Source organism: Nomascus leucogenys, chromosome 12 (assembly GCF_006542625.1).
Source record: "Nomascus leucogenys isolate Asia chromosome 12, Asia_NLE_v1, whole genome shotgun sequence".
Taxonomy (NCBI): domain Eukaryota; kingdom Metazoa; phylum Chordata; class Mammalia; order Primates; family Hylobatidae; genus Nomascus; species Nomascus leucogenys.
The window spans coordinates 45,281,830-45,309,303 of record NC_044392.1 but is presented as its reverse complement, the minus strand read 5'-3'; the positions used below and the strand labels follow the sequence as shown (position 1 = coordinate 45,309,303).

The 27,474-nt window shown below is 43.5% G+C and overlaps 1 protein-coding gene and 2 non-coding genes across 4 annotated transcripts; all 3 read right to left on the bottom strand.

The window, feature by feature from the left end:
- Positions 1 to 1,234: 1,234 nt before the first annotated feature.
- Positions 1,235 to 23,584, bottom strand: KHDC4 (KH domain containing 4, pre-mRNA splicing factor). 2 transcript variants are annotated; one of them, XR_004032636.1, is made up of 14 exons: positions 23,468 to 23,584; positions 22,767 to 22,983; positions 18,256 to 18,384; positions 17,842 to 17,921; positions 15,364 to 15,416; positions 14,935 to 15,098; positions 13,889 to 14,100; positions 12,114 to 12,174; positions 10,635 to 10,692; positions 10,149 to 10,402; positions 6,122 to 6,295; positions 5,257 to 5,341; positions 4,196 to 4,287; positions 1,235 to 2,518 (listed from the first exon to the last, which is right to left on the bottom strand). XR_004032636.1 is itself a non-coding variant. In XM_003259439.1 (14 exons), exons 1-14 carry the CDS (start codon positions 23,503 to 23,505, stop codon positions 2,319 to 2,321), a joined length of 1,845 nt encoding a protein of 614 aa, XP_003259487.1. In that variant the 5' UTR covers positions 23,506 to 23,584; the 3' UTR covers positions 1,235 to 2,318. The 2 variants fall into 2 exon arrangements, 1 of the variants encoding a protein (XP_003259487.1); XM_003259439.1 differs by having other exon boundaries at positions 5,257 to 5,369.
- On the bottom strand, positions 8,677 to 8,813 carry LOC115837782. Its single transcript, XR_004032834.1, has one exon. It is a non-coding gene; the product is annotated as a small nucleolar RNA SNORA42/SNORA80 family (small nucleolar RNA).
- Positions 14,217 to 14,345, bottom strand: LOC115837787. Its single transcript, XR_004032839.1, has one exon.
- Positions 23,585 to 27,474: the final 3,890 nt, after the last annotated feature.

Sequence of the window (27,474 nt, the reverse complement as noted above, 5' to 3'; positions counted from 1 at the left end):
TTTTAAATGTCTTTCTGGGCCGGGGGCGGTGGCTCACTTCTGTAATCCCAGCACTTTGGGAGGCCGAGGCAGGTGAGTCACGAGGTCAAGAAACAAGAGACCATCCTGGCCAACATGTAAAACCGTCTCTATTAAAAATACAAAAGAATTAGCTGGGTGTGGTGGCATGCGCCTGTAAGTCCCAGCTACTCGGGAGGCTGAGGCAAGAGAATCACTTGAACCTGGGAGGTGGAGGTTGCAGTTAGCTGGCTGAGACGGTGCCACTGCACTCCAGCCTGGCAACAGACCAAAACTCCGTCTCAAAATAAAAAAAAAAGTCTTTCTGGCCAGGCGTGCTGGCTCACGCCTGTAATCCCAACACTTTGAGAGGCTGAAGTGGGCGGATCACTTGAGGATCAAGAGTTCAAGACCAGCCTGGCCAAAATGGTGAAACCCTGTCTCTACTAAAAATACAAAAATTAGTTGGGTGTGGTGGTAGGTGCCTGTAATCCCTGCTACTCAGGAGGCTGAGGCTAGAGAATCACTTGAACGCAGGAGGTGGAGGTTGCAGTGAGCCAAGATTGCACCATTCCACTCCAGCCTGGGTGACAGAGACTCCATCTCAAAAAAAATAAAATGTCTTTCCAAGAATAACTATTTCCTTTAAAACCTGCTTCATTCATGAAGTCCTTTTAATACCCTGTTAAATAAAGGAGAGCTAAAATATGAAAATGGAAAATATCCAGCATAATAATCCTTAACTTTTTTTTTTTTTTTTTTTTTGAGACACAGTCTCGCTCTTTCGTCCAGGCCGGACTGCGGTGGCGCTATCTCGGGTCACTGCAAGCTCTGCCTCCCGGGTTCATGCCATTCTCCTGCCTCAGCCTTCCGGGTAGCTGGGACTACAGGAACCCGCCACCGCGCCCGGATAGTTTTTTGTATTTTTAGTAGAGACGGGGTTTCACCAAGTTAGCCAGGATGGTCTCGATCTCCTGACCTCGTGATCCGCCCGCCTCGGCCTCCCAAAATGCTGAGATTACAGGCGTGAGCCACTGCGCCCGGCCATCCTTAACATTTTCATGTGAACTTTAAGGGTACATTTTGCAGTTACATAACTCTTGGAACTATATGCAAACCTTGGGGTCTGTATATGTATTTTTCTGGTAATGTTAGAGTTGCATTATGCTATGAGTAAAAAAAGTTTATGAATTTTAGTGTATGGATGGGTTGTGGAAGAAAACAGAGAAACCACAAGCAGAATATTTATACATTTATTTATAATGAAATTATGGTCTAAATATTTACAACATATAGGAAACCAGAGGATAAGTTTATACAAAGCCAGCCTGCAAAGTATTCAAATGTGCAAAAATGACAGTTCAATATCTCAAACTATTCCTGGTTCAGCAGACTAGCTCCTTCACTTTCACACATCAATATTTGATACAAAAAAGTTGTTTTGGCAAAACCTGTAATGCCAAGAAAAAGGACAAGTTGCAATTTCAGTCATTAAGTCCAAAATCCTATAGCCAGCAGTCAGATCTCTCTATTTTAGCTGCAACCAGTTCTGGGAGAGAGAGACCACTGTATTTCATTTCTGTGATGAGTTCTGACCAGTTTTAGTCAAGAAGTTTTCTGTGACCCAGCTGACGACAGGATCTTAGAAGGGCAATAAAAACAGTAATGGCTATGAGACCAATGTGCCTGAAGGTGCCAGCTTTGGATCACCCCAATTAAAAAACACAATGAAAAAATAACTTCATTTTTCTATCCAGGATCCAGCTATATCCAACAGTTTTAAATGAGACAGCATTTTCCAAAACAGAAATAATCCAAAACGAAAGAGGGATGCAGATCTGTCAGAATGAAATACTGAAAAGGATGGTCTTAAAATCATTTCCCCACTAATAAATAGTAAGGCTCTGTTTGTAACCAGTTATATATCAAAATTGACCAAACAGTAATAAAATACAAATAAAACTTTCTTTATGTCAGAATGGGGGCTATTCATTTGGAAAAGGCTGGACCAGGTCAAATGTGTATCGGAACGACCCTGTTAGGATGCTTTGTTGGACAAGCACATTTCACCAACTGTTAAAAAGCTTCTGAGATAAATTTGTGATTCTAATTAAATTTTAACAGATTCTGTGCCACCGCAGAAATAAAGATTTTTGTTCCTGTTGTTAAGGAACCCCTTTAAGAAAGGGGGGCACTGAATCTCTAACTTCTGCAAAGGTCCAAGATGGTTCCCAGCACAGGCCCCAGAGTCTTGTTAAATCAAATGCATGCATTATTGCTAAGAAGAGTCACTGAGGGTCAAAACTCTGTTCCACTGTTTCCTAGGGAGCCATCCAGAATGGCATCTGTTGTTTAGCTCGTGGTTGTGATGAAGGATATTGGTATCCCAAACTCCAGCCCTGTGGAAAACTACTTGCATTTTTATGACCTCCATGTTCCTCCTCTTCATCAGATGAATCTGCGGCATAAGCCACCAAGCCAAATCCTTTCTCTGTAGTTTTCATCTTCTTGGCTGGATAATCTAGAATAGAGAAAAACAACCCCAACCCCATCCCCACCAAGGGAAAAAAAAAAAAATACCATAAATTCGTTAATTAAAAAAAAAGATGTTAATTTTAAGTGGTTAGTTGGACACGATTTTGAGGTCACAGGGTCAATGGTCACCCAAAAACGTTGAAGATCACACGAAAAACAGCACCAGCATCAGCAAATGTGAATCCACCAGAACCATGTAAGAAAACAGAGAAAGAAAAAAGAAACACAAAAAAAAGAAAAAAAAGAAAAAAAGGAAAGTTAGCAAGTGAGTCTCTTGAGGGCTGATAAAGACCTTTTTAAAGAGTTAAAAGAAAAGAAGAAAAGAAAAAACGTATTTTCTTCTGTTCATTTTTATGAGTACAGGCAAAGAACAAAATATCCCATGTACCGCTACAGGATTTAGAGTTCTGGAATGCTAAAAAGCAACATTTTTCCTAATAGCCACAAATTGACCATTACTGACCAATAGAGCTATAAGGGGAGGTGTGGCTCAGCTCCCAATATAAAGCAAAATCAACCTTTATTAAGTCCGTATCAGATGACCTCCTGGTATTCACACAATATAGGCAACAGGATTTTGAAATGACCTACCACTCATTAGCATTCACTGATGCTATGTATAAAATAAGTCGACTAACTCTTTTCTAGATACACGTTGGTTGGAAACAAAAGGTTGTCTGTATAAAAATTTTTTAAAACTATTTTTTTCTCTCTGTCTCGACACACGTTAGTTGGAAATGAAAGGTTGTCTGTATACAATGTTTTTTAAACTATTTTCTCTCGACACACGTTGGTTGGAAAGGTTGTCTCTATACAATTTTTTTAAACTATTTTCTCTCTCTCTCTCGACACGTTTGTTGGAAATAAAAGGTTGTCTGTATACAATTTTTTAGAAACTATTGTCTCTTTCTCTTTCTTTTTTTTGAGACAGAGTCTCACTCTATTGCCCAGGCTGGAATGCAGTGGTGTGATCTCGGCTCACTGCAACCTCCACCTCCCAAGTTCAAGCGATTCTCCTGCCTCAGCCTTCCAAGTCGCTGGGAATAGAGGCATGCACCACCATGCCCAGCTTAATTTTTCTATTTTTAGTAGAGATGGGGTTTCACCGTGTTAGCCACGCTGGTCTCAAACTCCTGACCTCAGGTTATCCGCCCACCTTGGCCTCCCAAAGTGCTGGGATTACAGGCGTGAGCCACCGTGCCCAGCCCAAAAGTATTTTCACTGGCCAATAGATTATAGAGGTTGGATTAAACACCTGAATGAACATCAGGTTAGAAAACTAATAGCTTTATTTATGTATTTATTTATTTATGAGATGGAGTCTTGCTCTATTGCCCAGGCTGGAGGGCAGTGGTCTGATCTTGGCTCACTGCAACCTCCGCCTCCCAGGGTGAAGTGATTCTCCTGCCTCAACCCCCTGAGTAGCTGGTATTACAGGCACCCACCACCATGCCCGCTAGTTTTTGTATTTTTAGTAGAGATGGGATTTCACTATGTTGGCCAAGCTGGTCTTGAACTCCTGACCTTAGGTGATCCGCCCACCTCAGCCTCCCAAAGTGCTGGGATTACAGGCGTGAGCCACCGCGCCCAGCTGAGAAAACTAATAGCTTTAGACCAGTCTTAGTTAGTCACTTCCCTGTTCCCCCAGCTATACCACACTCACCATGGCTCCCTGTTAAGGTCCCAGACCCATTCCTTTCATCGGACTCTGTTTTTATTCCAGTCACTGGAAAGGCTGGTGGAGGCATCAACTGCCTATTGAAAAACAAAATGAAACTTTCTTTCAATTTAAATTTTCTTTTTTTTTTTTTTTTTTTGAGACGGAGTCTTGCTGTGTCCCCCAGGCTGGAGTGCAGTGGCGCGATCTCGGCTCACTGCAAGCTCCGCCTCCCGGGGTTCACGCCATTCTCCTGCCTCAGCCTCCCGAGTAGCTGGGACTACAGGCGCCCGCCAACACGCCCGGCTAATTTTTTGTATTTTTAGTAGAGACGGGGTTTCACCATGTTAGCCAGGATGGTCTCGATCTCCTGACCTCGTGATCCGCCCGCCTCGGCCTCCCAAAGTGCTGGGATTACAGGCTTGAGCCACCGCGCCCGGCCATTTAAATTTTCTTAACTTATTCAGTGGATTAGAAGTGCAATTAAGTCTGCACACAATCCTTCAAATTCATTTTAACCATTAATTTCAACCCCTTCCACCCTCCCCCAGCCCCTTTATAAAAGTATAAGGCCTGTCTACACAGCAACTGCCATGACAAAAATCGAATTGAACTGTTATAGAAAGATATCAGCTCCTTTCTTATGGAGCTTAATATACTAATATAAGAAAGGAAAATTCAAGCACTGTGTGGCAGGCTGAACTCCCACATTCATGTACTTCCATCCATGATATTCTAATGACTCTAAAGTAGCAAAAATAGCTGAATTATATAACATTTCTGTTACTGTCTACCCTTAGGAAAATGGCCAAGATGCAGACAATGGAAGTCAAGAAAGATGTCTGAACAAGTAATTATTCAAAGCCGAGTATAACTGCTTCTAAGTCTGTAAAAGGCCTATCATTATATTTTACTTCATTGCATCAATTACAACAAACAGAAGCATATTTGATTCGAAGATTTCATTTCAGTTTCAGAATACTTAAGCTCATAGCAATGATCATTACTCTCACTAATGGTGCAAACAAATAACATCCGAATACATTTGCATAATTATTCCAACTTACCTGTCCCTCTCTCTCTCTTTGCCTGAGGAACTTGCTGGCTTCGATCCTGCACCTTCAATCTCATTCTGACTGGAGAAGCCTGTACCTAAATTAGTCATATGAATGGGTCCATGCTATGAGCAGAAAAATACAGTGGCATTAGCAAATCTACAACTGCTGTATTGACTTTAGCTCCTTAACGTAACTGTCAAGTGCCTCATCTTTCTGATAAGTTGTAGTAAGTTAACTACAAAGCTCTTTGGGATTTGCTGTGTAACTGTAGTCAAAAGTAGGGATTTTTTTTCTCTATAGAACTTGGACAGGGGTGTTATAATTCATTATGCTATCTATGGCCTGTTTTTAACTGACTGCCCATAGCTCCGCTAGTTTCTATAAACCTAGCTAGAAACTATAAAAAAATGCTTTGGTTTAAAGAATGATTCAAGGATTCTGGCAAAATGGAAAGGTACTTCTGATAAAATTGCACCAAAACTACAAATTAAGAATCTTTTTAACTTTAGTGGCTAACTTTACAATTACATGTACAGAATCACTCCTTTTCTAGCAGTCTTGAGGGGTGGGGAGACTAGAGGGAGATACCACTCTCTTTTTTAGGTAGAGGGTAAAAGAGAGAGCACCATTGAAAGCCAAGGTTTTAAATACAAACCACATACTGGTAGATCAAGAGCTTTGAGTGAGATGTATAAGAAAGTAAGAACTCTCAGAGGCTTTCAAGACTCTGTTGAATAGGATAAAAAACCTAACCAAAATGAATTCCAGAAAGCAGAAATCCTAGTACTGGGAGAATGATGTGAATTTATCTTTTTTAAAGGGAGAATATAGTAGAAGAATAAGATGAAGATAGGAAAACGGTATTTTATTTAACCTGGTATCCAAGCAGTCCAGATTCCCGTTCATCTGGTAGCTCCTCTGTGAATCGTCTCTTCTGTGCCTGGGGCTGACTTGGGAGTGGGGGCTGGGTCTGGGGCTGGGGCTGGGGGCCAGCGGGCAAGGCAGTTTTGACAGGAGCAGCAGGAATAAAAGGACCACCCATCGGACTCTGGGACCAAAACAAACCAAGGAAGAAAAAAAGTGTGAGAATGCCCAAGGAATAAGTAAACAATTATTACAATATACTTTAAGGATCAATAAATATATGAATTTTGCATCTTCAGGTCCTTAGTTTCCTTCATGTATAATTTGGTAACAGTATCACCTAGCCTTCTCACCTCCATCCTAGGGAAACATGAAATTGACAACCTATATACAGTGCTTTGAACTTTTAAGAAAACTCTGTTATGCATTTGGGCTACTAGGGGCAAACGTGACCATTAACAGAACTCCAACCACTGACAGTCAACGTGATTAGCTTTCTGTAATAAGCTTTCTGTTATTTATAAATGCTGCTAATGCTTGTGGAAGAAGCAATTTCATCTTCCACTCCCTTAGTTATTAGTAAGTTACTATGTCAAGATTAAGTCTAACGTTTGAAGATGTTGTTCCAAAAAGGAATAAGGGGTATCAGAAGACAGTATATATTACAGAAGAATAGGCAGGTCTGAAGAGAAAACTCTATACAGTCATGCGTTGCTTAGCAATGGTAATACGTGTTTTGTTTTGTTTTTGAGACACAGTCTCAGTCTTGCTCTGTCTTCCAGGCTGGAGTGCAATGGTGCCAACTTGGCTCACTACAACCTCTGCCTACCAGGTTCAAGCAATTCTCTTGCCCCAGCCTGCCGAGGGACTACAGGCACGTGCCACCATGCACAACTAATTTTTTTTTTGTACTTGTGATCCATCTGTCTCAGTTTCCCAAAGTGCTGGGATTACAGGTGTGAGCCACTACGCCGAGTGGGAATATGTTTTGAGAAATGCACTGCAAGGCTATTTTGTCATTGAACAAATGTGTACTTATACAAACTTAGATGAAAATAGCCTACTACACACCTAGGCTATGATATGGCCTACTTCTTCTAGGCTACAATCCTGTATAGCATGTTACTGTACTGAATGCTGTAACACAATGGCAAGTATTTGTGTATCTAAATGTAGAAAAGGTACAGTAAAAATATGCTACTATAATTTTACAGGACAAGCATCATACGTGCAGTCTATCACTGACTAAAACGTTGTAAGGTGGCTGACTGTATTAATAACACGGCCAACATTTATTGACAGATTGGATCATCTTACTTAATCCTTGCAAACCTCTGAGATTTTTATCACTGTGCCCATTTTACATCTAAGGAAAACCAAACCCTAGACAGGTCAAGTTACATCCCAATATCACACAGCTCAAAAATGGGAAAGCAACATCAACCTGTCAATCTAATTCTAACTCCCAGTTTTTTTTTTTTTCTTTTTTTTTGAGTTTTGCTTGTTACCCAGGCTGAAGTGCAGTGATGCGATCTCGGCTCACTGCAACCTGACTCCTGGGTTCAAGCAATTCTCCTGCCTCAGCCTCCCAAGTAGCTGGGATTACAGGTGCCCACCACCATGCCCAGCTAATTTTTGTATTTTTAGTAGAGACAGGGTTTCACCATGTTGACCAGGCTGGTCTTGAACTCCAGACCTCAAGTGATCCACCCACCCTGACCTCCCAAAGTGCTGGGATTACAGGTACATGAGCCACTGCAGCCGCCTTAACTCCCTGCTTTTAACCACTCTGCTGTATTGCTTCCCAATTACAAAGGACTGACCCTCAGAAGTAGAGACCTACAGAGCTGTCTAAATATAAACATTAAAATAATTTTGGCCGGGCACAGTGGCTTATGCCTGTAATCCTTGCACCGTAATCCTAGCATTTTGGAAGTCCAAGGCCACGGATCACCTGAGGTCAGGAGTTCATGACCAGCCTGGCCAAAATGGCGAAACCCCATCTCTACTAAAAATACAAAAATTAGCTGGGTGTGGTGGCATGTGCCTGTAATCCTAGCTACTCGGGGGGCTGAGGCAGGATAATCACTTGAACCCAGGAGGCGGAGGTTGCAGTGAGCCAAGATCACACCACTGCACTCCAGCCTAGGTGTCAGAGTGAGATTCTGTCTCAAAATAAAATAAATAAGGCCAGGCATGGTGGCTCACGCCTGTAATCCCAGGACTTTGGGAGTCTGAGGTGGGCAGATCACAAGGTCAGGAGATTGAGACCATCCTGGCTAACATGGTGAAACCCTGTCTCTACTAAAAATACGAAACAATTAGCCAGGCATGGTGGCAGGCGCTTGTAGTCCCAGCTACTCGGGAGGCTGAGGCAGGAGAATCTCAAGAACCTGGGAGGCGGAGCTTGCAGTGAGCTGAGATGGCGCCACTGCACTCTAGCCTGGGCGACAGAACGAGATTCCTTCTCAAAAAATAATAATAAAAATAAATAAAAATAAAATAAATAAAATAAATTTGACTAGGGACCACAAATAAAATTTAGTTCATAGCTTTTTTGTTATACACTGTGCAACCCCCTTCAGTGCTCACAGCCCACAGGTAAAGGGGCTGGGCAATGGTTCGAGGCTGCCATTTACTCTGGCATGGGTACACTATGAGAGGCCCACAGAGAAGGACCCACCATAAATCCATTACCATGCTCTCATTAAGTCTCTCCCCTGCCTCCAAGACCAGTATATAATCCATCCAGATTATTATCCAGACATCTACTCTTTTCCTAAAATTCTACTTTCATGATTTAAGAAATTGTGGTCAGGCGTGGCAGCTCACACCTGTAATCCCAGAACTTGGGGAGGCAGAGGCAGTTGGATCATGAGGTCAGGAGATCGAGGGCATCCTGGTTAACACAGTGAAACCCCGTCTCTACTAAAAATACAAAAAAATTAGCCAGGCGTGGTGGCAGGTGCCTGTAGTCCCAGCTACTCAGGAGGCTGAGGCAGGAGAATGGCGTGAACCTGGGAGGCGGAGCTTGCAGTGAGCCGAGATGTGCCACTGCACTCCAGCCTGGGCAACAGAGCGAGACTCCATCTCAAAAAAAAAAAAAAAATTTAAGTATACATTTCTTAAGTTATAAAAGAAACATACCAGCATTTATAATCCTTACGTTTGAAAAGTTTATATATCTCTTACATAATGTTGCTTTCTAAAATTTTTTTTGAGACACAGTCTCACTCTGTCACTGAGGCTGGAGTGCACTGGCACCATCTTGGTTCACTGCATCCACGACCTCCTAGGTTCAAGGCACCCTTCCACCTCAGCCTCTTACGTAGCTGAAATACAGGTATGTGCCACCATGTCCAGCTAATTTTTTTGTAGAGATGGAGTCTCACTATGTTGCCTAGGCTGGTCTCAAACTGCGCTAAAGCAATCCTCCTGCCTCAGCCTCCCCAAATGCTGAGATTATGTTTCCTTCTAAGATATGAAATGCTAACTCAGTTCCAATCCCTGAGAGGTGTGGTGAAGGTAGCCCCATTCTCCTTCAGGACTTTGTTAACACTGCAAAGGCAAGGTTAGGCAAACAATGGCCAAGGGTATGGCAAACTATGACTGTGGCCTGCCACCTGTTTTGTAAATAAAGTTCTACTGGAGTACAACAGCTATGCTTATTCACTGAGGTATTATCCACCGGCTGCTTCTGCACTACAACCACTGAGTGTGATAGTTGTGACAGAGAATGTATGGCCCTTAAAGCCTAAAATATTTGCCATCTGACCCTTTATAGCAAGTGTGCCCACCATCCCCACTTTAAACAGCTATTTGGTGTGCAAGACTTGTGAAAATATAAACTTTAGGATAACATACACACATACACACTAATCCAAAATATTCAAGTAGGTTGGTGGTAGGAACACAGAAGACAGTAGGAAAAAGACATTCCACATCACATGATTTATTTCTGGAATACCACTACTTCCCCTCTTTCCCCAGTTTTTCCTAAATTCAGTAATATCTTGTTGCATATCCTGACACCCTACCTGTCCAGTGCTAGCTGGAGGCTGCACTTGTGTTATCGGGTATTGTGTTGGCACAGGTGGGACTCCAGTAGGTAATGCCGGCAATACTCCAGGTGCTAATGAAACAGCTGGTGGCACTATGCTTGGTACTCCGTAAGGAGGTTGAACTGGCTGCTGAGGAGGGGGAACAACAGGGTAACCAGACTGATAGCCATTGGATGGATAATATGGTGGTTGAGGAGGGACACTACTTATAGCAGAGGGTTGTGTATAGCCTGAGGGGGAAGAAAAAAAGTGTTTAATCAGCTGCAGCAGAATGAGACAATTTAGCTGAATATTAAACTTAATATCTAGGGAAGAAAAATACTGAGGCATGAATGGCTTTCCAAATTACCCTAAATTAAAGGGAACATTAATAGTGCTCTGGCACAGTCTAGCCTCAAGTATCATAGTTACACATAACTATCACTACCAAAATATTTTTTAAACACTTCAAGATGTACACACCTGGTAAAGGTACAGCAGTATTAATCTGATTCACAAATCTAGAGTATTCAGCATGAACCTGAAAGAGAGGGGGAAACAAATTAACATGGGACAGCCAAAGCTGTGCATTTACAAGGGTCTGATTACATAATTCTAGGACCAAAGCCATTAGGAATTAAAATATATCTACCAATGTCCCAATCAAATTTAAACTTGTTTAACCTACATTTTTTTTTTTTTTGAGACAGTCTCCCTCTGTCACCCAGGCTGGAGTGCAGTGGCGAGATCTCGTATCACTGCAACCCCCTTTTTTTTTTTCTTTTGAGACAGTCTCACTCTGTCACCCAGGCTACAATGCAATGGCGTGATCTCAGCTCACTGCATCCTCCACCTTCAAGATTTAAGCGATTCTCCTGCCTCAGCCTCCCAAGTAGCTGGGACTACAGGCACGTGCCACCGCATCCAGCTAGTTTTTGTATTTTTAGTAGAGATGGGGGTTTCACTACGTTGGCCAGGCTGATCTCGAACTCCTGACCTCGTTATCCGCCCGCCTTGGCCTCCCAAAGTGCTGGGATTACAGGCATGAGCCACTGCGTCCAACCCACCTCAACATTTTAATAAGGCAGATCTATAAATTATTAAGCCAATTTTGGGAATTAGCATAAATAATCCTGAATCTCCTAAACCATACTCAATTCTGGGGTACAAAATCATTTAGAAAGCCACAGAAATTAAGTAACTAGGAAATTTCCAAGTTGTTAGTATAACTGGTGAGACCTCATTCATTCACATTTACTGGGTGACTTTTCCTCAAGGAGCTCACATTTAGTAAGGGTTTAGTATTTTCCTCATACTTCCTTCCTATATATTATTAAGTCCATAACCTCAAGTACCAACAAAGATGGGAAACAGTCAAGAAAATTATCTGGTACAAGGGTTGGTAAATCAGGTGATATGTACAAAAGTAAAAAAACAAACAAACAAGAAAACCAACCATGAGCTACCCAATAAGGCACGAGAGAACACAAGGTTGAACATATTCAGTCCAAAACCTGATTTCCTCTAAGTGCTATAAAGACAGTCCTAAGGTTTAACTTTTGGTTGTTTATAGAATAAAAAGAATGCATAATCAAATGAGCAATCATCCCCCAAACATGTCTAACTGGTTTTAAATTATTATAGCTCTACCCTTACTTCACACTGGAGTTATGCTAATACAAGTCAAAGAAAACCAACACAATGACCCGGTGCTAGGAGAGAGGAGAGGCATGGGACGATTTCTCTCTCAAAGACTCCAGAAGGAACCAATTCTGCCAGCACCTTGATTTCGGACTCTGCTTCCTGGACTGTGATAGAATAAATTTGTGTTATTTTAAGCCACCCAACTGCCATAACTTGTTATAGCAGTACTAGGAAACTAAACAGGTGAAAGAAACAGCTAAGACATACTCCAAAATGGCAATTGCTCTTCTGAATGAGTATCAGACAAATACAACTCACTGTTTGCAAAAGATTCTCACAAAGCTTCTTGGCGGCAGCCAGGCCTTCTGGTTTGGGATGACTGCAAAGAAATAACCAGGAATTCAAAAGAGTGAAAAATAAATAAAAGATGCAGAATTCTGCTTTCATTTGTCATGCTATTTTACAAATCTACATTAATACATTCACTATAGCTCAAATCTAGGCCTCTGAAAATTACAAAACAGAAACACAAAACCTAAGTCTTTTAAGATACAACTACTATCATTACCACAAATATTTTATTAGTCTTCCTCTGAGTAATGGTACTTCTTGATATAAAAATGTTTAAAGTTCATAAAATTACTATAAAATGTATTGACATAGGTTTAAATGAAAATTATTTCAGACTTATCACAGCTCACTTTAAGATTCACTTTTTTTTTGGCCGGTCATGGTGGTTCACGCCTGTAATCCCAGCACTTTGGGTGGCCGAGACAGGCAGATCACGAGGTCAGGATCACGAGGTCAGGAGTCCCAGCTACTTGGGACGCTGAGGCAGGAGGCGAGTCTTGCTCTGTCGCCCAGGCTGGAATGCAGTGGCGCGATCTCAGCTCACTGCAAGCTCCGCCTCCCGGGTTCCCGTCATTCTCCTGCCTCAGCCCTCGAGCTGCTGGCACTACAGGCGCCCGCCACCATGCCTGGCTAATTTTTTTTGTTTTATTTTTAGTAGAGACGGGATTTCACCGTATTAGCCAGGATAGTCTCAATCTCCTGACCTTATGATCCGCCCACCTCGGCCCTGAAAGTGCTGGGATTACAGGCCAAGATTCACCTTTGTACAGACTTGTACAAAACCAAAGGACCTGAATACTAAAGAGACAATTCCGTCTCCTAATTCAATAATTTCTTTTTTTATTTTGAGATGGAGTCTTGCTCTGTTGCCCAGGCTGGAGTGCAATGGCAGTGTCAGCTCACTGTAACCTCCGCCTCCGGAGTTCAAGCAATTCTCCTACCTCAGCCTGCTGAGTAGCTGGGATTATAGGTGCCTGCCACCATACCTGGCTAATTTTTGTACTTTTAGTAGACATAGGGTTTCACCATGTTGGCCAGGGTAGTCTCGAACTCCTGACCTCAAGTGATCCGCCTGCCTCGACCTCCCAAAGTGCTGGGATTACAGGTGTGAGCCACCGCACGTGGCTTTTTTTTAAGACAGGGTCTCACTCAGTCTGGAGTGCAGTGTTGCAAACACAGCTACCTGCAGCCTTAATCTCTTGGGCTCAAGCCATCCTCCTGCCTCAGCCTACTGAGCAGCTGGGATTACAGGTGTACACCATCACACCTGACTAATTTTTTTTTTTTTTTTGAGATGGAGTCTCACTCTGCCGCTCAGGCTGGAGTGCAGTGGTGCAATCTTGGCTCACTGCAAGCTCCAACTCCCAGGTTCACGCCATTCTCTTGCCTCAGCCTCCTGAGTAGCTGGGACTACAGGTGCCTGTCACCACACCCGGCTAATTTTTTTTGTTTTATTTTTAGTAGAGACGGGGTTTCACCTCGTTAGCCAGGATGGTCTCAATCTCCTGACCTCGTGATCCACCCGCCTCGGCCTCCCAAAGTGCTGGGATTGCAGGCGTGAGCCACCGCGCCCAGCCTCTACAATTTCTTTAACTAATTATAAAGTAATTGCTCCTAGCATTTACCTAAATCCCTCGTTACTATTAATTATACCCAGTTTTCTCTTGCTCCTTCTGAATCACTCCTGACCGTACCAACAAGTTGACAAGAATTCACATGTCCCCTGCCCTATCCGTCCATACCTGATGTAAATATACATAGGTTCAAAAGCTTCTCGGCCAGATGCTGGCTCAATGCAGCCTGAACCTTTGCCCCGCAGGAAGACTTTGGCACCTGTTTCAATCTGAATGTGCTGCAAATAGGAGCAGCCTGGACCTTCCACCTTCTCCTTGACATTAAAAGTGGGTACAGCATGTTCTAGACCCACAAATAATTTATCTTGAACATAATGCATCTGTAGGAAGAACAGAATACTTCAGATTAAACAGAGAATATATAATTAAATCCTCAACCTTTGAAATAAGTCAATAAGAAATTATAGCAAAGACAGTCTCCCGTAAAACTGGGGTAGAGTGTTGGGTAGTACAGTCAGCCCTGTGGTACTCTTCAGTGAAGGCTGCTCTCTCCAACCCTTTTTTCTAGGAGGAATGTATCAGCAAAGTCTTGCTTCATCAGACTCAGCCTTCTTAGTCCTCCAGTTGTCATCAAGTTTACAAATACAAATTAAAACCACTAACTTCAAAATGCACAACATGTATACCTTCTGCTCTACCAATCTCCTTTCTAGAATATATCAATATGAAGAGATGTGTGATCAGGTGCTCATTATACCATGCACAGCTGGATAACACACTAACAGAATACCTATGGCAGGTAACTTTCGGGATTGGAATTTGGAATTTCATGTTTTTTTTCTTTATATGTATTACTTGGCACTTTTTTTTTTTTTTTTTTTTTTTTGAGATAGAGTCTTGCCCTGTGGCGCAGGCTGGAGTGCAGTGGCGCGGTCTCAGCTCACTGCAACCTCCACCTCCCGGGTTCAAGCAATTCTCCTGCCTCAGCCTCCCAAGTAATGGGGTTACAGGCGCCTGCCACCATGCCCGGGTAATGTTTGTGATGGGGTTTCACCACGTTGGTCAGGCTGGTCTCAAATTCCTGACCTCAAATGATCCACCCACCTCGGCCTCCCAAAGTGCTGGGATTAGAAGGATGAGCCACTGTGCCTGGCCGGCACATATCATTTTTATAGAAATGATAACGCTATTAATGATCCCTCCCCAAAACATACCCCTGACTGGAAGGGAGGCTTCTGGCTAACAGCTGGAGACAACTGAGCGATGGGTGCTGGCTGGTGATAGACAGTTACTGTTGCACCATTAAAAGTTGGACTTGTTCCTGTGGCAGCTTTTACCACTCCATTGGTGATAATTTCTTTGATCCGGTTTACAGCTCCTTGGAAAAACACAGACAGTAAAACTGAACGAAATGAACTGACTAGTGCCCAGGCAGGCCAGTGTTCAATTACTCACACGTAAATCTGCTTTATACGTTACCCAAATATGCGGCTCTCAATCCCTCTAAACTCCCATACAAATTCGTGTATAGTTCATGAACAAGGGTTAGAACAGCCATCAGGGACACTTTGCCAACTTGCTATACAGAGCCCTGTACTTTGCTCTTCACAAAAAGTGCTACGTGAGCCAAAAACATTACTTACTGTCCACTAATTCCCGTGTCTGGCCCTGAACATGAAGATATAATGGACGATCCCTATAAAGAGAAACAAAAAACGATGATCTCAATGTGGTCAAAACCAAAAAAGGAGTCAAATGGGTCACCAGATCTAATTTGTAATGTTTCAAGTTTCCAAATAACCAAAAGGGACTATATACATTAGAAGGCTTTTTGCTAGCTAATGTCTCAGAATATGCTTTAACAGCTGGAGAAGAAATAAACTTCTTGATCTTAGAAGTCAACTGGCACACAGATTTCAGATCAAATCTGTTCTTATGGATTCACTACCGTTATTTTCCAGTCTATTGAGATAACCCAATATTTAAGAACAGAATTCCTTTTTGCTGGTTGTCTAATAAGTTATAAACAAATGTGGTCTTGTCTATCCAAATCAATGGGGCAAGCCGGGTGCTGTGGCTCATGTCTGTAATCCCAGCACTTTGGGAGGCTGAGGTGGGCGGATCACATGAGGCCAAGAGTTTGAGACCTGCCTGGCCAACATGGCAAAACCCCATCTCTATTGAAATTACAAAAATTAGCTGGGTATGGTGGCACGCCTGTAGTCCCACCTACTCAGGTGGCTGAGGCACAACAATCACTTGAACCCAGGAGGTGGAGGTTGCAATGACCCAAGATCATGCCATTGCACTCCAGCCAGGGCAACAGAGAGAGACTCTGTCTCTAAAATGAAAAAAAAAACAAAAAAAAAAACCACACACACACACACACACACACAAATTAACGGGGAAAGACTGATCATGCATACAGAGAAACCTCTTAAGGCCCACATCAACTGATAATTTAGATTCTAAATGTGAAGAGGACTTAAATTATAATAAAGTGATCAATAACCATATACAGTTAATAAAAAGTAGCAAGTAAAAATAACTTTTTAAAGACAAAGTTCAAAACAGCAACCAACACATAGAGAAAGTTTAAATATATTCTTGGGGCTGGGCACAGTGGCTCATGCCTGTAATCCCAGCACTTTGGGAGGCCGAGGAGGGGGGACCACCCGAGGTTAGGAGTTCGAGACCAGCCTGGCCAACATCGTGAAACCCCATCTCTACTAAAAATACAAAATTCAGCCAGGTGTGGTGGCGCATGCTTGTAATCCCAGCTACTCGGAAGGGTAAGGCCAGAGAATTGCTTGAACCCAGGAGGCAGAGGTTGCAGTGAGCCGAGATGGCGCCACTGCACTCCAGCCTGGACAACAAGAGCGAAAACTCCATCTCTAATAAATAAATAATAAATAAGTAAATAAATAAATTCTTGGCTTGGGGTAGGAATTAAATTTTGCCATCTTATTTTGTGTAGTTTAAGCTAATGTTAAAAATGTTAGGCCGGGCGCGGTGGCTCACGCTTGTAATCCCAGCACTTTGGGAGGCCAAGGCGGGCGGATCACGAGGTCAGGAGATCAAGACCACGGTGAAACCCCGTCTCTACTAAAAATACAAAAAAAATTAGCCGGGCGTGGTGGCGGGCGCCTGTAGTCCCAGCTACTCGGAGAGGCTGAGGCGGGAGAATGGCGTGAACCCGAGAGGCGGAGCTTGCAGTGAGCCGAGACTGCGCCACTGCACTCCAGCCTGGGCGACAGAGCGAGACTCCGTCTCAAAAAAAAAAAAAAAAAAAAAAAGTTGCATTTCCTAAGTACCTATCAACTGACAGTGAAGAGAAACTCAAACACTGAATGATGGAAGGAATGAAATGAAACTGATTAAGTCTTTACTTGAATAATCACAACCTATAACCACCATAAAGACAAAAAAAAAAAAAAAGAGCCGATTTGTGAGGGGAGCTATTTCCACAGAAAAAAGTTAAGAAGTATATATGTGGCTAGGCGTGGTGGCTCATGCCTGTAATCTCAGCACTTTGGGAGGCCGAGGCAGGCGGACCACGAGGTCAGGAGATAGAGACCATCCTGGCTAACACGGTGAAGCCCCATCTCTACTAAAAATACAAAAAATTAGCCGGGCGTGGTGGCAGGCGCCTGTAGTCCCAGCTACTCGGGAGGCTGAGGCAGGAGAATGGCATGAACCCGGGAGGCAGAGTTTGAAGCGAGCCGCGATGACGCCACTGCACTACAGCCTGGGCGACAGAGCAAGGCTCCATCTCAAAAAAAAAAAAAAAAAAAGTATACACATTATTTCGCAGATCACATGGGACAGAAAGAAGAAAAAAAGTATATACATTAAATGTTAGTGATTAGTATCTTCTTTTACACTTTCCTATAATTTGTTTCCTCCAATAAAAACATTAAATGTGAAATAAAAGTCCAAAAACAGCTCCCAAAATCTTGTATCTGTTTGATATCCAGAATTCTGTTATAGAATGTGCACACACATACCCCTCAAACCTCGAATCAAATATTGTGTACACGTATTACCTAAGGATGAAAAACATGAGGCTAACATGAGTCATACACCCAACCCCTCCATAAACAAGATAAGAGAATACGCACCCTGGTCCCACTTTGGCTTTTTCCTCAGTTGTCATGAACCTCCCTCGAGTTGATACTGCAGCCCCACTAAGTCGGCTGATCTAAAAAAGGAAATGTTCAATTAAAAATGTGGCAGTTGGTTGATTTCAATGGCAGACAGACTTTCTTCCCATTCATTCATTCAATCAAGTAAAGAAGGAATTAATTCTCTCCTGTATCTGAAATTTTGATTCCATGGTTTCTTACTCAAACCAACCCAGAGAATTCATTTATATCCATTTCATTATCTTCCTCTGAAGTAAAATTAAACCCAATCCTGACTTTAGAGACTATGACCCAAACCCACTAATAAATACCTGACGCCTGTCTATTTAGAGGTCTTCTTTATCTGAATCCACTCACCACCTTCTCCAAAGAGTCTCAATGCCTCCTCACCTCATCTTGAGTCTGTCCTCGAGTCAGCAAGTTCCTACATGTGAGAGGCACATCATTAATTTCTACTTCAGCTACCACCAGGTCATCCTTGCTTTTATTGCTAGTTAGGCCTTTGCCAGGAGCCTGAAGCTAGAAAAAAGAAAAATTAGATTAAAAAGTTTTTATGATGAGATAAAGTCTTCTATTTTTTTTATTTATTTACTTTTTTTTTTATTTTTTTGAGATGGAGTCTGTCGCCCAGGATGGAGTGCAGTGGCGTGATCTCAGCTCACTGCAACCTCCGCCTCCTGGGTTCAAGCAATTCTCCTGCCTCAGCCTCCTGAGTAGCTGGGATTACAGGTGTGCACCACCATGCCTGGCTAATTTTTGTACTTAGAGATGGGGTTTTGCCATATTGGTCAGGCTGGTCTCAAACTCCTGACCTCGTAATCTGCCCGCCTTAGCCTGCCAAAGTGCTGGGATTACAGGCGTGAGCCACCGTGCCTTGTCTATTTTTTTTTAATTTTTTTTTGTGATGAAGTCTCACTCTGTCACCCAGGCTGGAATGCAGTGGTGCAATCCTAGCTCACCGCAATCTCCGCCTCCCAATTTCAAATGATTCTCCTGCCTCAGCCTCCTGAGTAGCTGGGATTACAGGCATGAGCCACCAAGCCCAGCTAATTTTCGGATTTTTAGTGGAGATGGGGTTTCACCGTGTTGGCCAGGCTGGTCTCGAACTCCTGACCTCAGTGATCCACTCACCTTGGCCTCCCAAAGTGCTGGGATTACAGGCGTGAGCCGCTGTGCCCAGCTGAGATAAAGCCTTTTAGTCATCCAATGTACAACTATCCTTTCCCAAGTCCCACACCTCCCTACCCTTCCCTTCATCTGCCTGTAAACACAGTTGGTCATTCTTCATAAACGAATTAACAAGCAAACAAAAACCTCACTAAAATGACACTAAATAAAGTCAATAATAAAGTCAATCTGCTTGAAGGCCACAACCAAGATTTCTCTGTGACCTTGGCCCTATGTGCATGTTTATGACCACCTAATTACAGAAGCTCTAGGGACTAGAAGCTACAACCTTCAAAAAGAAAATTAAAGGGCCAAGTTATGATACTCTATAGCTCAGTTAGTTGGCTGTACATGCAGTAAAACATAATAGAAGGTAGAGGAGCAATGCATACAACACATATACCTCATGCATACAATAGGAGTTGTCTTTGTGCCACTCCTATAATCCTAACATAAAATCCAACTAATTCCATCCTTGTAAAGCACTCAAAAACCTGTAAATTGTATCTAACTAATCATTCCTCACTCTATTACAGAAGAACAAAGAAGAATGAAAACCCAGTAAGATGGTAAAACCTGATCCAGTTTCTTTCAATTTAAACTACAAGGAGTTCGTGACCAGCCTGGTCAACATGGTGAAACCCCGTCTCTAGTAAACATACAAAATTAGCCAGGTGTGGTGGTTCGTGCCTGTAATCCCAGCTACTCTGGAGGCTCAGGCAGGAGAATCACTTGAAGCCGGGAGGCAGAGGTTGCAATCAGCAGAGATCACGCCGTCGCACTCCAGCCTGGGCAACAAGAGCGAAACTCTGTCTCAAAAATAAATAAATAAATTACAAAAAAAAGGCTGGGACTGGTGACTCCCATCTGTAATCCTAGCACTTTAGGAGGCTGAGGGTGGATCGCTTGAGCCCGAGAGTTTCAGACCAGCCTGGGTAACATGGCAAAGCCACATCTCTACAAAAAATACAAAACATTAGCTGGGCACGGTGGCATGAGACTGTAGTCCCAGTTACTCAGGAGGCTGAGGCAGCAGTAAGCAGTGATTGTGCCACTGTACTCCAGCCTGGGCGACAGAGCAAGACTCTATCACCAAAAAAAAAAAAAAAAAAGACAGAAAGACAGACAGACAGACAGATAGAAAGAACCAATGAACGAATGAACCAAACAGGCTCATCATGCCTGTAATCCCAGCACTTTGGGAGGTTGAAGCAGGCTGGGCAACATGGCAAACCCATCTCTTCAAAGAAATAAAAAAAATTAGGCTGGGCACGGTGGCTCACGCCTGTAATCCCAGCACTTTGGGAGGCCGAGGCAGGTGGATCACAAGGTCTGGAGTTCAAGACCAGCCTGGCCAAGATGGTGAAACCCCGTCTCTACTAAAAAATACAAAAATTAGCCAGGCGTGATGGCAGCCTCCTGTAATCCCAGCTACTCGGGAGGCTGAGGCAGGAGAATCACTTGAACCTGGGAGGCGGAGGTTGCAGTGAGCCGAGATGGTGCCACTGCACTCCAGCCTAGGTGACAGAGCGAGCTCCATCTCAAAAAAAAAAAAAAAAAATTAGCCGGGCATGGTGGCATGAGTCTGTAGTTGCAGCTACTTGGGAGGCTGAGCCTGGGAGGAAGAGACTGTGCCACTGCACAGTCACTGCCTGGGCAATCAAGCCAGACCCTGGAACCACAGGCGTGCACCACACCTAGCTAATTGTTTTTGTATTTTCTGTAGAGACAGGGTTTCACCATGTTGCCCAGGCTGGTCTTGAACTCCTAGCCTCAAGTGATCCACCCACCCGCCTTAACCTCCTGAGTAGCTGGGACTACAGGGGCCTATCTCCCCAACCTATGTCTAGAAAATCTGCTCAAGAAAGTAAGATACTGTTGTTTACTTTGTGCATTAAATACATTTTTTAAATGTGGAGGCAAAACTAAATACAAACTCAACAATATCACCTTACCTTTATTTAACCCCTTATGGTATTCATTTACATTATCATCTCAATGAATCCTTACGGTCGCCTTTAATAGTACTTATCAATGTTGTCTAAGAGAACTTTTGGTGACAAGGGTTCTAGTCTATCAGTCCAATATGGTAGCCATTGGCCACATGTGTCTCTTGAGCACTTGACAGGTGGCTAATGTGACTAAAGGTCTAAATTTTAAATTGTATTTTGGTTTTGCTTTGCTTTTTGCTTAAACAAAAGGAATTTATTTCTCACAGTTATGGAGCCTGAGAGTATTTAATTATTTTTATTATTTAGACAAGGTCTCACTCTGTTGCTCAGGCTGGAGTGCAATGGCAAAATCACAGCTCAATGCAGCCTCAAGCTCCTAGGCTCAGGTGATCTTTCCACCTCAGCCTTCCAAGAATCCAAGAAGAATTACAGAGCAGTTGGGACTACAGGTGTGAGCCACCACACCCAGCCCCTTAATTTTAATTTAAATTGCCACATGAGGCTAGTGACTACTGCACTACACAATGCAGGTATATATTACCAACGAGAAATCTGAGTTTCGTTATGCCAAAGCCATGTAACCAGTAACTGTGGATTCTGGGTTTCAAACTGTGGATTCTGGGTTTTTAGGTTTTATGATTCCAAATCCAGTGTTTGTATCCTGCTGAGGTCAACTACCTAAAGATTATTATTTTAAAGAAAAAAAAAGCTTAAACGATTAACATCAGTATTAAGAATCTTAATATACAAGGAGCATTGCATCTTTGTCAAGATGCTTTTAATTTTTCCTCATAAACCTTAGAAATGGATGACTGACTCACACAATCTTTGCAAACAATAGGCTGCGCATGGTGGCTCATACCTGTAATCCCAGCACTTTGGGAGGCAGAGATGAGCCTGGTCAACATGGTGAAACCCTGTCTACTAAAAATACAAAAAAAAACTAGCCGGGCATGGTGGCATGCACCTGTAATCCCAGCTACTTGGGAGGCTGAGGCAGCAGAATCACTTGAACCCAGGAGACAGAGGTTGTAGTGAGCCAAGATCACCCCACTACTGCACTTCAGGCTGGTTGACACAGTGAGACTGTCAAAATAAATAAATAAAACCCTACAGGTTCTAATTAGAGATGACACTATGGGGCTCACTTGATTTACCTGAACTCTTTTGACTTCAGAGAAAAAGCACATATATTAAAAACATGTTATGTGCCTTTAAATGACTATGGAAATAGAGCTTAAGTTGAACTAGGTGAACAAGGACAAGATAAGGTATTTGGTCCATAAATATAATCAGCCCAATCAAAAATGCCTCGTAAATATGTATTTGTAACAAAATGTCTTCTGGAACATTCCAAAACTAAATGATCTCTCAACTACTATATCCATTTATCCTTTACTGACACAAATTATTATGCAATTACAGGATTACAAACGACTTTTTTTTTTTTTTTTTGAGACGGAGTCTCATTGGGTCACCCAGGCTAGAGTGCAGTGGCACAATCTCGGCTCACTGCAACCCCTGCCTCCCGAGTTCAAGCAGTTCTCCTGCCTCAGCCTCCTGAGTAGCTGATTACAGGCAAGTGCCACCATGCCCGACTAATTTTTGTATTTTCAGTAGAGACGGGGTTTCACCATGTTGGTCAGGCTGGTCTCAAACTCCTAACCTCGTGATCCACCCGCCTCGGCCTCCTAAAGTGCTGGGATTATAGGTGTAAGCTACCGCGCCCGGCAAAACAACTATTAAATTCGCAATTAGTGGAGACCTTTCAACTTCAAATACCTTCTCAGAAGCATTCTGAGTTGGTTTCAGCTTCCCTTTTGCCATGAGCATGGCATTAATCTTGGCAGCCACAGCAGCAGCAGCATCCAAGGCTCCTGAAGGAGCCGCTGTGGTGCCCCCAGGACTTCCCCCACTGCTGGTGACCTCCCCACCTGGGGCCGCTGGCGGGAGGAAGAGAAGTGGGGCTGGAGCTGGTTGGTCCCATTTGCTGCGGCGCCTACGTGGAGAAAAAGGAAAACATTAGGCCCCAAAGCGTTCATGTATGTTCTTTCCTTACTACGCCTTAGCATCCCATTTTCCCTCTATTATATTCCATTTACATCTCCGAATCACCTTTCATATCTAAAACTCCCCTCTCCTTAAACAATTATTGTTATGTTTAACAAACTCCCACTTTCAACCTTTCCCCAAAATCTTTCGTTTCTACTGTCACCTATATCGAAAGACTCCACTCTATCCCACACGCTCTCGTTTACGCCTTCCCCTTGGCTCGCCCTTCCAAAAATCCCCGTTTGCCTCCTCCCTCGGATCCCCACCGGCCCGTTAAGGGCCCCAGGCCTGCTCAAGATCCTTCTTCCCAAACGTCTAGCCCTTTACTTCCCACTTAAGAGCTCCTCCACCCTATACGCAGCTTCTCAGGGTCGCTCCGCCTCTCCTGCGCCCCAGTGCTCGCTCCGATGCCCTCGCCCCTGAAGCCGTACCCGCCAGCTCCAGGATGTGTCGCGCTCCCCGCGGACATGGCGACCGGTTCTACTCAACCACCCGCCAACTACCCGACTACCACCTTCTCGTCACTTCCGCCCCCAACGCTCTTGCGCACAGCCTCTTCCGGTCATGAGGCCAAGCGGTTCCGGTGAAAATGTCGATTCCGATTGGACTCTCGATGATTTAAAGGCATCTGGCGTTTCTGAGGCAGGTAGGGTGTGATCTTCCGGGTTGCGCCTTACCCTTAAGAAAGATGGCTGCTATGCCCCCTATAAATGCGGAATCGGGGCTAGCCGAATCCATCTTTATCGTGGGCATGTTGTTAGACTAGAAGACAATATGCATGAGTCAGGAGATTAAACAGGTTTCTCCTCAAAGTCCGCTACGTTTGTATTGAGTCCTAGTTTCTGTCTGGGGAGACAGCCATCCCGCGGCTTTTGCCCGTTTCACTTTTCTGTTACTTAGAAAAAGGAAAAGGATTCGTTGCAAAGATCATTTGAAGAATTTCTGTTTGTTTGCTTCATTTCTATGCACCAAGCAGGGAATGTAAAAATAAAAAGATGAATAAGCCGCAGGCCCTGCCATTCTGGTACTCTCAATGTGGCAAGGCAGGTACGCAGGCAAATATGTATGATAGACTTGTATATTAAGCAAGGGTCGAAGAAGATAAGCTGCTCATCTTGCTGGAGCGTTTAAGAATGGGACGCTAAAAAGCCGGTTGAGTGCTGGAGAGGCGATCAAGCGTAGGTTATGGAGCACCCTGTTCTGGGATCTGTGTACTTAACGGTTGAGCTGGCTGGAGTGGGAGGCCAGAAGATGAAAGGCCTTGAATGCTATGCTGAGGAGTTTGAGTTGATTCTGTAGGCTAAAGGTTTCTTTCTTTTTTTTTTTTTTTTTTTTTTTTTTTTTTAAGACAGTTTCGCTCCGTCACCCAGGCTGGAGTGCAATGACGCGATCTCGGCTAACTGCACTCTCCGCCTCCCGGGTTCAAGCGATTCTCCTGCCTTAGCTTCCTAAGTAGCTGGGATTACAGGTGCCCGCCACCATGCCCAGCTAATTTTTTGTTGTTGTTGTTTTGTATTTTTAGTAGAGACAGAGTTTGGCCATGTTGGCCAGCCTGGTCTCAAACTCCTGACCTCAGGTGATCTACCCGCCTCGGCCTCCCAAAGTGGTAGGATTACAGGCGTGAGCCACCGCGCCCTGCCGAGGCTAAAGGTTTCTAAACTTTAGGATGTCTTGGAGCTTCAGTGAGTCTCCAGATCCTCCCACCTCAGCCTCTGAAGTAGCTAGGACTACAAGCACGCGCCACCACACCTGTTTTTTTGTTTTTTTTTTTTTTAAGAGATCGGGGTGGCAGGGGGTGCGGGGGTGGGGGGTGTCTTACTGTTTTGCCTAGGCTGGTCACAAACTCCTGGGCTCAACCGATCCTACCACCTCGGCCTCCCCAAAGTGCCCCTTTTCCTCTTCTCCCAAAAACACAATGCTGTTGGGATTCTGATTGAAATTACATTGTTTATTATATTTGTCATTTTAAAAAATTTGAGATGTAACTCCTGTGCCATAAATTTACCCTTTTTAAAAAGAGTAAATTTAAGTGCACAATTCAGTGTTTTTTAGTGTGTCCACAAGATTGTGCCACAGTCATCATTATCTAATTCCAGATTATTTTCATCACCCCAAAAAGAAACCCCTCACCTATTAACAGTCACTTCACATTTCTCTCGCCCCGCAAGACATGGGCTACCACTAGTCTACTGTTTCTCTGGATTTACCTATTTTACACATTTTATATAAATGGAATTATACAATGTGTGACTTTTTGTATCTGGCTTCTTTCACTTACAGTGTTTTCAAAGTTTATTCATGTTGTAGCATATGTCAGAACTTTATTTTTTTAGATCACTGAATAAACTTCATTCTTTTTTATCACTGAATTTCTTTTCCATTGGATGTATAGACCACAATTTATCCATTCATCCATTGATTAACATTTGAGTTGTTTCCACCTCTTGGCTATTGTAAGTAGTGCTGCTGTGAACATTCACAAGTATTTAAGTATCTGTTTTTAATTCTTTAGGGTTTACATGTAGAAGCAGAATTGCTAGGTCATATGGACATCTTGTTTAACTTTTGTGGAACTGCCAAACCTACTGGCTACACTATTTTACATGCCCACCAGCAATGTACCAGGGTTCCTGTTACTCCACATCATCCCCAACCCTTGATATTTTCGATATTTTTTTTAATCTTTTTTCTTTTTACTTTCCTTAGTCTTGCCAGTGTCGTATCTTTTTTTTTTTTTTTTGCCTTTTTAAAGAACCTAGCTTTTAGTTTTATTCATCAATTCCATATTAATTTTTTTTTTTGAGACGAAGTTTCACTCTTGTTGCCCAGACTGGAGTGCAGTGGCCTGATCTTGTCTCACTGCAACCTCCACCTCCCGGGTTCAAGTGATTCTCCTGCCTCAGCCTCCTGAGTAGCTGGGATTACAGGCGCGCGCCACCACACCCAACTAATTATTTGTATTTTTAGTAGAGATGGGGTTTCACCATGTTGGCCAGGCTGGTCTCGAACTCCTGACTTCAGATGATTTGTCGGCCTTGGCCTCCCAAAGTGCTGGGATTACAGACATGAGCCACCACACCCAGCCTTCCTTTTGGGAAGATTTATATTGGTTCCCCCCTTACTTTTTTTTTTTTTTTTTTTTGAGACAGAGTCTCGCTGTGTCACCCAGGCTGGAGTGCAGTGTTGTGATCTCGGTTCACTGCAAGCTCCACCTCCTGGGTTCATGCCATTCTCCTGCCTCAGCCTCCCAAGTAGCTGGGACCACAGGTGCCCACCACCACGCCCAGCTAATTTTTTGTATTTTTAGTAGAGGCGGGGTTTCACTGTGTTAGCCAGGATGGTCTCGATCTCCTGACTTCGTGATCCACCTGCCTCAGCCTCCCAAAGTGCTGGGAATACAGGCATGAGCCACTGCGCCCGGCCCCCCTCATTTTCTTAAGTTAAATGTTTAGTTCGTTTATTTATAATTCTTTTTTTTTTTTTTGAAATGGAGTTTCACTGTTGTTGCCCAGGATTGAGTGCAATGGTCCTATCTTAGCTCTCTGCAACCTTCACCTTCCAGGTTCAAGTGATTCTCCTGCCTCAGCTTCCTGAGTAGCTGGGATTACAGGTGACTGCCACCATGCCTGGCTAGTTTCTGTATTTTTTTTTTTTTTTTTTTGAGACAGAGTCTCGCTCTGTCGCCCAGGCTGGAGTGCAGTGGCGCAATCTTGGCTCACTGCAAGCTCCGCCTCCCGGGTTCACGCCATTCTCCTGCCTCAGCCTCTCCGAGTAGCTGGGACTACAGGCGTCTGCCACCACGCCCAGCTAATTTTTTTTGTATTTTTAGTAGAGACGTGGTTTCACCGTGGTCTCGATCTCCTGACCTCGTGATCCGCCCGCCTCGGCCTCCCAAAGTGCTGGGATTACAAGCGTGAGCCACCGCGCCCGGCCATTTCTGTGTTGTTAGTACAGACAGAGTTTCACCATGTTGACCAGGGTGGTCTTGAACTTCTGACCTCAAGTGATCCTCCTGCCTCAGCCTCCCAAAGTGTTGGGATTCCAGGTGTGAGCCCTGTGCCCAGCCTTATAATTCTCATAAAAGTCTTAATTTCACCAATAACATTTCTCTTTTGATGGCCAAGTGAGGTGACTCATGCCTATAATCCCAGCACTTTGGGATTCCGAGGCTGGTGGATCACTTGAAGCCAGGGCAACAGAGTGAGACTCCATCCCCCCAAAAAAATAAAAATTAGCCAGTGTGGTGGCACATCTGTAGTCTCAGCTACTCAGAAGGCTGAGGTGGGAGAATCACTTGAATCGAGAAGGTTGAGGCTACAGTGAGACATGATCACACCACTGCACTCCAGCCTGGGTGACAAAGAAACATAAAATAATAAAACATTTCTCTATTGATACAACTGAATCTGATTTTCTAAACTCAATTCAATAGCACTTT